The 14427-nt window shown below is 41.3% G+C and overlaps 1 protein-coding gene across 1 annotated transcript in view; it reads right to left on the bottom strand.

The window, feature by feature from the left end:
* LOC110530265 (receptor-type tyrosine-protein phosphatase N2) overlaps positions 1 to 14427 on the bottom strand; it is a 148120-nt gene that overhangs the window by 84363 nt on the left and 49330 nt on the right. Inside the window, exon 13 of the mRNA XM_021613182.2 lies at positions 9733 to 9812. Within this exon, the coding sequence (XP_021468857.2) occupies positions 9733 to 9812 (80 nt within the window). The remainder of the gene's footprint in view (positions 1 to 9732; positions 9813 to 14427) is intronic.

Genomic DNA, 14427 nt, shown 5'->3' with positions numbered 1-14427 from the left:
GTTAACCCACTGTTCCCCGGTAGGCAGTCATTGTAAATAAGAATTTGTTCTTAACTGAATGCTTAGTTAAATAAAGGTTTTTAAAAAATACATCACATTTCCAGAGTGGGCTCTCTGCTAATTCTGAAGGTATTATCAATTGTATGAGCACCACCAACACAGTGAATGGGAAAATAGATTCAAAGGGAACTCCCTCTGCTGGTGACTTGCTGAATGTGCAATCCTAAAGGAGGGCTGTGATTGGTTAATGACCTATAATGTCAATTTCTATGTAATAAATGGGTCAAATCATTAAAAGTACCAGAGCCCACTCTGTAAATGTGATCTGTTTGAGGAGCATATTGTTACAAACCATATGTCAAAAAAATTAAATGCCTGCACTACAGACGTCTATATCAGTCTTCTACTTTGTGATTTTTATTTATATATATATATATACATACAGTGCCTTGCGAAAGTATTCGGCCCCCTTGAACTTTGCGACCTTTTGCCACATTTCAGGCTTCAAACATAAAGATATAAAACTGTGTTTTTTTGTGAAGAATCAACAACAAGTGGGACACAATCATGAAGTGGAACCACATTTATTGGATATTTCAAACTTTTTTAACAAATCAAAAACTGAAAAATTGGGCGTGCAAAATTATTCAGCCCCCTTAAGTTAATACTTTGTAGCGCCACCTTTTGCTGCGATTACAGCTGTAAGTCGCTTGGGGTATGTCTCATCAGTTTTGCACATCGAGAGACTGAAATGTTTTCCCATTCCTCCTTGCAAAACAGCTCGAGCTCAGTGAGGTTGGATGGAGAGCATTTGTGAACAGCAGTTTTCAGCTCTTTCCACAGATTCTCGATTGGATTCAGGTCTGGACTTTGACTTGGCCATTCTAACACCTGGATATGTTTATTTATTTAACCATTCCATTGTAGATTTTGCTTTATGTTTTGGATCATTGTCTTGTTGGAAGACAAATCTCCATCCCAGTCTCAGGTCTTTTATATATATATATATATATACACACACACACACATATATATATATATATATATATATATATATATATACACACACACACACACACACACAGTGGGGCAAACCAGTATTTAGTCAGCCACCAATTGTGCAAGTTCTCCCACTTAAAAAGATGAGAGAGGCCTGTAATTTTCATCATAGGTACACTTCAACTATGACAGACAAAATGAGAAAAAACAAATCCAGAAAATCACATTGTAGGATTTTGAATTAATTTATTTGCAAATTATGGTGGAAAATAAGTATTTGGTCAATAACAAAAGTATTTTTTAAATCCAATTTTTTCATGGGGTGCTGCAGCACCCCTACTTCCCTTGGCTATGGCTACACACACACATATACATACATACATACATACATACATACATACATACATACATACATACATACATTCTGTCTGGCTCTCTAATCCCACTCAGAATCTGGAAGGAGTACATTAATTATAGACAAAAAGCAGAAGTACAAAAGCAGGGAGGGGTCCTTTGAAGATGTAGACCTAAATGTCACCCAGCAGCTTTGAAGTTTCTGGGCTGACTTTGTCTCTCTGCTGGAATACATAAAACACTCTAAAACAGAAAGAGAGAAGCCCCAGCACCCGGCTTTCAAGGGACATTTCATGTTGGCTCCAACCATCAAACGAGAGTTGAACCCTTTCCTGCTCACCTTGTGCCGTAACCTTATGGAGATACCTCTAACTTTCTATACCAAGCAGCCATTGCACTGTATGTACCAATATGATTTTATCACTCACTCAGTCAGAACACAGTGACATTTGTGAATCACACTGTAGAACATATTGTGTACAGATGTAGCATCTTAATTTGATCACCCTGTTGCAGGTGAAATGTCCTGTAATGCAGGAAATGTAAAAATTGTAGTGTATTTGAGGTTAAAAAAGTTCTGAAGTAATTTCCACTTTGAAATGTCAGACTTGATTTTCCCTTACGAAAACTGTGTCAACCCCTAGATTATTTTCCTGATGTAGCAAACTGGCTCAAATTAAGATCCTACATCTGTATCACAGGAGGCTGCTGAGGGAAGAACCGCTCATAATAATGGCCGGAATGGTGCAAATGGAATGGCATCAAACACCTGGAAACCATGTGTTGGATGTATTTGATACCCTTCCACCTATTCCGATCTAGTCGTTACCCTGAGCCCGTTCTCCCCAATTAAGGTGCCACCAACCTACTGTGATCTGTATAGCTATAAAACTGATAACATAATGTTGAAGCCATCAATCATTATGTGTTACTCATTCAAGGACAACATTAATATTTTACTAAATTAGGAAATTACAAGAAATATTTATTATTCTGAGAACAGAATAGTACATACGGATAATGTACATTCCATCTTTGTAGTAGCCTACTGTATCCATGCAACTTCATTTACAACATACTGTATAATACAGGGCACCGCATTAGTCTGTCTGTCTTGACTATATGAAGGTTTTTCAAGGCGAACACAGCTAGCTGGCTATATGCAGCAGGGAGGCAGACAGCCTAATCCTAGTGAGTCCCTCTCCTCTCCTCTCCTCTCCTCTCCTCTCCTCTCCTCTCCTCTCCTCTCCTCTCCTCTCCTCTGCTCTGAGGAGTGGATAAGGTGATGTAGAGAACAGAACAGCACTTGAATGTGGCTGTAATCAAGGTCCATACGCTGAAGTGGGCCAATCAATTCAGCTGTCTGCTTCTGTTCTCATCAGGGATCTCAGAGCCCACTAAGAGAAGCTGGATACTGCCTACAGATGTAGCATCTTAATTTGAGCCAGTTTGCTACAGTAGGAAAATAATCATGCAGCAACAGGAAATATTAAATATTATGTGGATTATAATTATTGGACATTTTTTGAACGGGTTGATACATTATTTCGTTGAAAATTACACCATTTACAAGCCTTTACAAGCCTTTTAAACCTTGAATACACCCCAAGTTTGCAATTCTCAGCATCAAAATAGTGATCAAATTAAGATCCTATATTTGTACTCAGGCCACCAAAGGTGAGCGAACAACAGGAGCATTTTATTAGCCTTTAATAACATTCTTCACTAGAGTGAGAGAGATAGAGAAGCCAGACTAGGAAGTTTGGAGGAACGTGGCTTTATTACAGACCCAGAGAGAAGACTCCGTCATGTCTGACATGAAGAGGGCCTCAATCATATGGGGGTTTTATCCATCCTACAGTAAGAAAATAGTGATGGAATGCTAAGTCCCAAAGGGGGGTTATGTAGAAAAATCTGAAATCCTTTTAAAAATCATTTTTTAGTTCAGATTCAGAGCTTGTGATTGGAGGAAGCATGGGAAAGTTATGCTGCTTTAAAAGTTGCTAAACGTGTTGTCCCACTTAGGATACCAGTAGGAGAAAATGCCCTTGAACGATTTGTTGAGTGCTAGAGAGGTCTTCTTTTTTTACACCCATCTCTTTAAGAATTAACATGTAAACACATGGCCAACAGTCAGCATGGTCATCACCTCCATTATTTCAGCCAATCTAGTCTAACTAGGCTCATAATTTAACATTTTAATTCATATTTACAGATCCCATACAAGTTTGTAATGAAGGCACATGTTCAAGAAGGCATTTCTGCCCTACATGTTGTGTTATGTCATCATCTTCCTTATATGAACTAGGCCTACATCCAAGCTTAGAGTATTTATTTACACATCCCACACATACTGCATTTCTCGCACAGAGAAACAGACCGCAGCGACACAGAATTTTCCCTCTCCCTCTCCAAGCCAGCCAGTCCATTGCCTGCCCTGGAATGATGCAAGAGTGCTGCAAGTGTGGAGTCAGGCAGCAGAGCCAGCAGAGAGAGCTCCAGTCAGTCAAGCCATCTGCAGCACAAATGGGACTCTATTCCCTAATATAGTGCACTACTTTTGGCCAAAGCCCTGGTCAAAAGTGGTGCACTTCATTCGTAAATAGGGTGCCATCTGTAGGAGGCATGAAGCCTGAGCTGAAGCTGGAGTTCCAGGAGCAGGGCCAACACAGAGGTTGCATCCCAAATGGCCCCCTATTCCCTACATATTGCACTTCTTTTAACCATAGCCCTATGGGCCCTGGTCAAAAGTAGTGCACTGTATAGGGAATAGGGTGCCATTTGGGATGCAACCAACGTAGAGCTGCCAGCTGTGAGAGAGGGACCCTGAGAGGTCTGCCCAGAGAGGGCTGGCTGAGGACCATGACGCCCACGCTGCCACCGCTGCTAAACAAACTCAGCTTCCACATAACACCTGTGATGATCCACCCTCTTCACAGCAGGACTCACAGATGCTCCCAAAGCTCTAGAGGATTCCACCCCCCACCCCAGCTCTCTCTGAAGTCAGACCAAAATAACCACAAGCAACTCTGAACTGCAGGGGACACAAAAGATTGAGGTCTCACTCTCACTTTCACAAAACACTACCACCACGCATACGCCGATAGACAATAGAGATAACGCACCAACCCGTGTCACAACAAATGACATCAATAAACAACTGTTTTTGTCATTTCATTTTCCCCCAATTTGATTTTGAGCACATTTTGGCCAACAGGTTGCTATTAGCTACTAGCTAGAGAAAATCCAGAATTGATTATCCTTCAGCATGAGATGAGAATTGATCAACAGGCAAACTAAATGAAGTTAACTTCAATGGATCTGGTGGCTCCTGTAGGGCTTAAGTGGGCCCATAGTCCCATTGGGGAGACTTGTTTCCAATGAAATCACACAGGAAATCAATGGAGACAATTAAAGGAGTGAATCCAAACAGAAAGTGCTGATGACAAAGTCAGGGTTTGTCCAAAATGGCAGCCAACTCCCCATACAGTGCACTACTTTTGACCCCCTTTTGCACTGACCCTTTTGATCACATACACTGCTGCTACTGGTTATTATCCTGTAGCCTAGCCACTTCACCCCCTACCTATATGTACATATCTACCTCAATTACCTCATACCCCTGCACATCGACTCAGTACTGGTATCCAGCGCATATAGCCAAGTTATTGTTTCTCATTCCTTGTGTTATTACGCTTCTATATTTTTTCTATATGTTTCTCTCTGCATTGTTGGGAAATGTCCGCAAGTGAGCATGTCACTGCTGGTCCAAATCAAATTTGATTTGGATTTGATTTGGATTTGATTTGGGACTGAGCGGCTACTGATGATGATTATGTGAAAGGGCACCAAGGATCAGCTGGCTTGGGGGGGGGGGGGGTAGTATGTTCTATACACTAATGTGTTCAGCTTCTGTATATTGTATGGTTAAAACAGACAAGCATACAGAGATCTAGGAAGAGGACAAAATGCTATGTCATTTGGAACTTTTCCAGGAAGGAGTAAGCACGTGACTTCTCTCAGTTAATGCAGAAAGACCAAGCTGATGATAATGAAAACCAGAGAAGCATCATTACCACAAGATTTGTAATACAATGTCACAAATCTTACGTTGCACATCAGCATCATGTGCATATACAGTCACATGGAAGACAATAAATCCCGTTAAACAGGTATACATAGTATTTATTCAATTTCTCTCCGCAGTAGAACACACATACTTAGGGTAAGTGAGTGCCCTAAAAGCTACGCCCTAAGACTGAGCTAACCAGAGGTTGAAGGCTTTCTTCACATCACAGGAGAAGAGAAGTTAGATAGATAAACCACATTGCTTTTTCCTAAAGAGCCAGCTAATAAGATTTGACATTTTAACAAGTGTTAAAGCTGAAGTGAAGGTCAGAGCTGTCAGCATTATGAGATCTATGCTAAACCACTCAACCGTGAAAAGAGAGAGAAAAAATACAACCATGATCAGAGGAATTGGGGTCTCATTTCAACTCCGGTGATCAGAAATGACTCATGGTTCATAGTATATTCAAGGCCATCAAGGTTAGGACTACCAGATACAGGGAGGGAATGAGAGTGAATAGGAATGTGTTTTAAAGTAAACACTGCCCAACTGAAAGTGTTGCATCTACTGTTCAGTGTTCACTCTGGTTGAATACAACTGCCCAAAACAACACCGCTCTACAGAGCTGTCTGCAAAAGTGAGGAGCTGACAGAAGAAAAACTGGTTCGATAGATGTATGTGAACTTGATCAGAATGATCACCATTTCCTTGCTTTTTAAAAAGTGTGTCAAACATAGAAACTCAGCCATTGAACGATACCAATTTGCGAGGGAAAACCACCATAATAACTTACTGAACTGTTTGTGACCTCTGTGACACAGAATTATTTCCATGTCAAGACACAAATCAAACCTCAGATATTACACTCAGCCAGTGAATGAGTAACTAGCTATTGTCAGGGAAGACAATGTATGTTCTCCTCTTCATAGAAAACACAGGGGGGTCAGTTTAACGGTCAATAATACACATTCAGTCAAACCAGTTAGGCCATTAAAAATATCTTTGACTAAATAACATTTTAAGTGGATACAGTTTGCAGACAACTTATTTCTGCATTCTATTGTGGACTTTATTGGGGACCTTGCTTAATGTGCTAATTGCGCGGCTGGCTGGCCTGACCCTGACCTCCAGCCAATTGAGGAGCCTGGTTCTCACGGCCGAGACGCACCACTGGAAGTGGTTTTTGGGCCTGCCACTCCATGGCTCCACAGCATGCATGAATAGGCCTGACAATGAGGGTCATCACCCCACTGCTCACCATCTTGACACCCCCCTGACAATAGCCTTTGCCTGGCCCTGGGTTCCTAACAATGGCCGGGTATGCGTGACAGGAGCTCCACAAGCTCCACTCCAGGGTTCTTTACTCAGCAGGCCATGGCAATACGGGGCAGGCCAGGGCAATACGGGGCAGGCCAGGGCAATACGGGGCAGGCCAGGGGCTGAGTCCCAAATTGCACCAAATTCCCTATATAGTGCACTACTTCTGACCAGAGCCATATAGGCCCTGGCCAAAAGTAGTCCACTAGATATTTAGGGATCAGGGTTCCATTTGTGACACACCTAGGGTCGTGCTGCTGCACCCCAGACAACCAGCACAGTCCTCTACCCTCCTCCACTCTGGCCCGGGACGCCCAGGAGGCTGGCTCTCTATCGATCCAGTATTGTTCACATGGAGCAGAAGAATGCTAATGTTCTATGAGGTAAGACTGACTCCTTTGTCCAGTGTCCAGCCAGTCCAAGGCTTCCAGAGGCCCTGGTCAAAAATTGTGCACTGTATAGGGAATAGGGTGCCATTTGGGACACAACCAACATTTTTTATATGTATCTTATAATAATGCTATTTTAACACACCTTATTTATGGTAGCTATGATGTCATATTGAAATCTCTTACAGTGCCATTTAAATTAAATAATGCGAAGATGATTAAAATTGAATCATTTAAGTTTTGTCTCCAACTGCTTAAAACATGGGCACACAGATTTCTCCAATGCGTCTGGAAGAAACTGTAAAATGATGATAAAATGATGCCATTACAATAGCCTTGTAATGCTTAACGTCTCAGAAAAACCACATCAACTGGGGCTATTGAAATAATCTTTGCCGATACTCTTGTTGAATATGACAAATTATGCTTTAGAGACAGCAGCACACCCACACTACTGCACTTAAGTTAAGAGGCAGCCGTATTTCATTTCAAGTGCGGTTCTGTCAACTGCATTAATACGAATAAAGGCTCATCCATGACCTCTCAAAACAAGTTAGTCCGGGGCTGGAAATGAGAAACGAGGACACGAACACGAACAATAGCACTTGTGAAACAGGACGGGGGTAGCCATTACACAATCACTTGATCAAGAGTGTGGAGTTCAATTATCAAAACTGTCATCACTAGACGAAGGGAAAAAAAATAGATTTATCTATTCAAGCTAAACTTACTTTGACAGAGCAATTTCCCTGTGTGTGTGTGTGTGTGTGTGTCTGTCCCCTGCAATTCGTATGATACATAGGTATCACATTAACACGTCATAGGCAATGGCAAAATGTGTAGAATTGCAGATAATTAGCTTCAACGGTCGACTTTGGGCCCAAAAAAAGTCTAACTCCTCAATTTTCAAACAGAAATGGGGTGTGCCTTTGGTGGTTCATCAATATGTCATGCATGCTGCAACCCATGTAACTATTTCATTAGCTAAGATAGCCACTTGTAGCTAGCCAGTAACTCCTCCAGTATGTATTGATGTCATTTCACAGGATTTGTTTTTGGAGGGAAGCTGAGATTGGAAAGAAATGGCACTTCTAAAGCTAAATAGCCAAAAAATATTTTAAGCATTAAATGACAGAGTATGATGGTGCATTGATCAGTTATACAGTTTAAAGCTGTTATTTTAGCATTTTTCCCCCCAAAGTCGACCTTTAAAGTAACTGTCCAGTGTTTCTAGATTTCTATGATATTTGAACTATAGTCAAACTAATTACAATATGAGTGAAGTAGTTTTCCTTCCCAAAAAGAGTAATTAAGTATGTTAAAAAGCAGCTGTGTTGAAATGGTGTGGGCGTACCCCAAAAGCAGAATGGTGTGGGTGTATAAGGTCACAAAAAATATTAACGCGAGTAGACCACTGATTGACCAGACATGATCCCCTGTGAGAAAATAGCAAGCATTTTTTAAATGGTCTGTTTGTTTGTTTAGGTGGTCATTTTTCTCCAATTTATGCTTTGTCCACAAATACCAGTATAGGATGAGTCAACAACATTATCTGGGTGTGAGTTCACAGACTATGAAGTTTTCACTGGACAGTTACATTAGAACTGCAACATGTTCTGTCAGCGTCATGGCACAATGCGTAGAGCTGCTGGAAATTAGCTTTAAAACTGCAAACATTTATCTCATCCTCATGGCAAAATGTGAAGAATAGTATGAGATTAGCTATAAAACAGAAAATGTTTCTCTCTGCCCCATGATTTTTTTTTTTGCAGAATTGCAGGAAATTAGCTTTAATTAGCTGACTAAAATTGTAGAATAGCATTATAAAACCACACATTTTTCTCTCTGCCCCATTGCAAAATGTGCAGGAAGTCAGCTATTTTCCCCCCAAAAATTAGTTTTCCCTAAAAACTAATCATGTTTTATTTTGGGGGGGGGGGGGGGGTTGGGGGCCCTTCCACTTTTATTGTTTTCCCCTCAAAATACCACTCAAGAGAGGCATAATAAATCAAACGGTGTAGAATTGCTGGAAATGCGTTTTAAATGTCGGGGGTGGAGGACCCCCCCCCCCTACTGTTCGCCCCCCACCCAATATCTACACCACAATTTTGCCATTGGTATGATATGTAACACATTCCAATTCGTGGAGAAAAACATTATCTTCTTATATAAATATAAATATTTTCTCATAACTGTTGAAGCAGCCTTGTATGTTTGTCAGTAATGATAGCTATATACAAATACAGCTATTCTCTTCTTTCCTTGGGGGTTCCTTGACAATGCATACCTGTATTTCATTCACCAGAGAAGAGTTGTGATTGGTGCAAGGGAGGCTTCCTAATAACGCGTGCGGATGTCACTTAGATTTGACTCTTTCTCCCAATAGCACATCTCCATTATCAGGGGTCTATACAGAGAATTTTCAGTATGGAGCTATAAAAAACTGTGGACCAGTTCTCTGAGAGTAAACAACAAAATCTTGGATATTTGAAAAAGCTAAAATGTCCATTTCAGTTCCAACATGCTCCACTAAAGCACAAGAGATTGCTTTTTTTGCAATATATATATATATAACATTTAGCTATCAGAGCAGCTCAGACCAACCTGCTACGTTGGCCACATCTGCAGTGCTGACATTCTGGGTATTAGGTCGTACTCTGAAGGTCACAGCTGGGCCCACCACTCTGTAAAAAAAACACACACACACAGTGAGATGAGACACTCCAGACATGATCAACGAGAAATACATTTTTTACATGGTGGTAAAGCATTGTTTTTCTGCCCTCTTGCCTTACAAAGAACAGACCAGGTCATTAACCCAATGAGTCTTCTAACCCCTTTTAAACAGTGTGTGTGTTTGAGCTACAGACTTCTGTGTAATTAACGGGGGCTGAGCTAGAGCGTTGTTTGTGAGACAAGGGCAGATCCCGAAGGGGCCCAGGGCCATGTCTTTTTACAAAAACGACCATAGAGGCAAAATGGTTTGAGCTACAAACTATGAAAAGCTGAGACTCCTACGAACATGAACTATGATGCTCACAAGCAACAAGCAAATGACACTTGCAAGGTACACAAGAGTCATTAGAAGAGGTACTTCTACATAGAAGATCATAGGAAATCCCAGGACAGAGTGTCTATAATACTGGTATAAGCTCACATAGTTGCTATCACAAACTCCAAACAGCTGTCACTGACTAGTTGGATATTCATTTCCCACGAAGTAAAACAGTTCTGTACTTACAGCATTCATATAAATGTATTTTTATCAGGTTTTTGCTTTGGCAGACCTTGTTTTTTGTATTGACATTTGTCAATTAAACTCGTGAATGCAGCTGTTTATGTCAAATAGTTTTGTGCTGTACGTGTAGCCCTGATTGTCCTGGAAATAAAATGGTTAAACACTTCAGTGTGAGGCTAAATGTAAGGGCTGGACATGCAGATAAATGAACGTCAGATAAATGAAAAGCCCATTTTTCCTGGGGTCTCAGGACTGATAGTGTTAAATCAGAGCCGTACACACACAGTGATTGAGTAGTATTTTACCTCTGGCTACCCCATAAGCTGTTAGAATCCCTGTAGCCAAAGGAGCCGTTTCCGTAGGATACCTCTTGAATCTCAATGTGCCTCTGAGTGTTTTACAAACAACAAATGACAAGGAGGGTTTTGGTCTCGGATTAGGTACACATACTTTATGTGTCTCCCTTCACCGACAGTCATAGGGACAATTGCTTATGTACAGAGCTTTGTACATTTTGTGTGTAATGAAAAACGCAGTGCAAATGAAATGTACAGATATTATTTTTCCCCTCACAACGTATTTCCAAAGAGAAAATCTAGGGTGGACACTGAGCAAATACTATTCATGCTGTAAAAATATATCTTGAGCTGAAAAGTGCTAAAGGTGATTGAAGGAGGGCGAACCACCCAGAATAAAACCAGGTTATGGCAACCTACTGAACATAAAGTGTTTTGCTGTACAGTATGTTGAAGTCAAAGAATGTATCCAGCCAGGAGGTTAAGGTATCGAGCAATGTGTGGAGGATAACCTCAACCAGCAGCCAGCCTTTCAACCACTCTATGATATTCACCCCCGTAACACTCTAGATGTATAGATTTTTCACATCTATTAAGAGTTAGATCTATTAGCGGTTGAAAAGGAACATCACTCAATGTGACTTCATAACACATTGTTTCCTGACCTACGCCAGGGGCGCCATCCGGCCATTTTATTTTAAAGGGGGCACAAAGTACGTGAGGATGGAGGGGATTAATTGAACATCTGAAAAAGAAAAAAAAAAACACGACAAATGTGAGGGGGCATGTGCCCTTGTGTCCCATATGGGCATGACGTCTCTGAACTATGCCAACCGCCTCCCAATTAAGGTTTTTCAAAATTCAATACTACAGCAAAAGTAAATAATGTACTTGTGATTTTCAAGCTGAAGCGCATGCTTTCTTCAGCAGACTATTACTCCCATGTAAAAGCGCTCGCTTGAAGTATGTTAGAACCAATATATATAGAATGTTGAACTGTCATTGTCCATCAATCTTTTGTTTTGTGATTCTACAGTGAAAATAAATTTATCTTGTCTAATGCGTCTTCAGTATTCAGTAACACATAGGCTGCATTACAAGCAACCAGCGAAGGTGCATCTCCCCACCTAGTGGTTATACTTTGAAATGAGCAGCATATGAAGTCAGACATTACGTCACCCCCATCAAATTGGAGTCGGACTACAGTCGGTAAGTGTTGAGCAACAACTATTATTCAGAGTGAACTAATGCTACACGATTCTGAAGCAAACCACCCACATTGACACATCAAACCAACGTCTTTCAACCGCCACGTCCGGCCTGACATGATCAATTCAAGACGTTTCTGACAGCGGCGTCTGTGTTCTCCTATTCTACATCGTCCGTTCGATCATACAAAGTAACACAAAGATAGATGAATGATTCAAGTATGTATAACATTTAGCCACAGTGTCTAACATACTGTGTTACTACATATAACGGTAACATTGAATTACCCTGTATGCATGTATCTATATTTTCCTTCATTATGGTAAACATGATAGACACTAATTTCAAGGTCCTACAGAACCAAGTCATGCTTGCACAAATGAGTCAACATGAAAGGTGAGAGGAGCCATGCTGGCTGGGCTGAATTGTGGGCCCAGTATTTGATTATGTGGAGGGCCATTCTCCCAGGCTCCTAGGTGGGGTGGTGGTCTAGGATCAGCAGCGGTTAGCTGCAAGGAGTGGGACGGCCCAAATAAGCGTGGCGGCTTGGACAAATTGTCCAGGCTGCTCCCCCTGCTGGGCCGACTCGGAGCTCTAACAAAGGGCCCCAGCTCTCTCCCACCCAATCCATCACTCTCCCATACCAAGGCCCTTTCAGTTTCAGAAAGGGGCAAAGACAAAAGGTACATTAGCCCAGCCCTGTAAGGCCACCCATGGGGCTGAAGGGCTGAATACAGAGCAGTGTATACCTTCCCTAGAGCCGTGAGGTGCTTCAGAAACAAGGGCCATTCAGAACCTTATTCACAGTGTCACATGATACGGAATCGGCCAATCCCTACCTGTACCGCCAACAATCAAGCTTAGTAGTTAGAAAGACACAAAGGGGGCCTATCAGCCCATACAATACTCCCTTTCTTATGCCTGTCATCAGCACGTTGCATTGTATTTATGGCGGTAAATTGTTCTCGCATACACACTGCTACGGTTATTGAGTATAGCAGTGTATGTTCACTTGATGAATGACTGCATTACAATGACCACGATGTCAGACTTGAACATAAGTAAGGTAGGAAAGAGGCCCATCATGAAGCAGTGTTTCCCTGTGGGTTACAGGGCATGACGGTTCAGGAAATGAACTTGTGACAGGTTATGGCACCATGTCTTTACAGAATGTCGATAAGATTTCCTCTTCAATATTATTTCGAAAGTCGTTAAATAATGTGCTTCAGTGCAATATCTGGCTGTGCATTTGTGTGTAAAATGTGTGTATGGTCGTTTTTTGATTAGACTATGTTGAAGGAGACGCCACTGACTACGCAGACCAGCACAGTGTGTCACTCACTATATACTCTCATTTCGTTGAGGATGGCTTTAAAAGCCTCATTGCATTCTAAGTGTGTGTGTGTGTATGCGTGCGTTTGTGAGTGCGTGTGTTTAAAGTCAGATACCTGCAGGGAGAAAGAGAGGGAGGTTCATGGAGAGTTCAGTCCTGTTCATAATGATTGCAGCCAGGTAACTGACAAAAATAATGGAAACACTTAAGAAAAGGAATGGATACAAAGTATATTGAAAATAAGTGCTTCCACACAGGTGTGGTTGCTGAGATAATTAAGCAATTAACATCCCATGATTAGGGTCCAGTATAAAAATGCTGGGCAGGCTATTAATTTGGCCAATATTTTAGCTACCATGGTTATGCCCTATAACATGACAATGCCCCCATCCACAAGGTTTGAGTGGTAACCGAATGGTTTGATGAGCATGTAAACGATGTAAACCTTATTCCATGGCTGTCTCAGTCACCAGATCTCAACCCAATTGAACACTTATGGAAGATTCTGGACCGTCGCCTGAGACAGTGTTTTCCAACACCATCAACAAAACACCAAACGATGGAATTCCTTGTAGAATGGTGTTGCATCCCTCCAATAGAGTTCCAGTCACTTGTAGAATCTATGCCGTGTGCATTGAAGCTGTTCTGGCGGCTTGTGGTGGCTCAACGCCTTATTAAGACACCATGTTGGTGTTTCCTTTATTTTGGCAGTTACCTGTAGTGTATCTGGCACCTCATGTCAATAATGTGTACGTGTCAAATATCTTCAACCTCCAGCTCGAACATGTACAGAATAAGAATAAGACAGTGGGATATCTTGTGTCTCAGTAAATGTGCGTTTCTTCGGCTTTTAACCTGTTTGTCAGTTTAATAATTCAAACGTTTTATTTTTGTTTAAGCCCCTCAGTTAACGTTTTTTTACTTGACATGGTGCTCATGGCACCTAAAGCATAGCTGCATCCATGGAGCTATTTTTATATAGTATAAACTCCCTCAACACACTACCCTTCATTTCAGTCTGCATTAAATCAGTGGATGTATACCTATCTACAAGCTACAAGCAATTCCTCTACAACCCATTTTAGATTCTACCCAGCACCGTATAAGATTCCAGAGTAGAATCAAATCTAGTCACGTCTGTTTTAAGCATGCAGTCAAAATGAATAGTTACATAAAAAGGTTAAATGCATAAAAGTGGTGTAGTCCATGTTTGTTGTTTCGGT

The sequence above is a fragment of the Oncorhynchus mykiss genome, chromosome 8, assembly GCF_013265735.2.
Source record: "Oncorhynchus mykiss isolate Arlee chromosome 8, USDA_OmykA_1.1, whole genome shotgun sequence".
NCBI classification, from domain to species: domain Eukaryota; kingdom Metazoa; phylum Chordata; class Actinopteri; order Salmoniformes; family Salmonidae; genus Oncorhynchus; species Oncorhynchus mykiss.
This window is presented reverse-complemented; position numbering and strand designations above follow the sequence as displayed.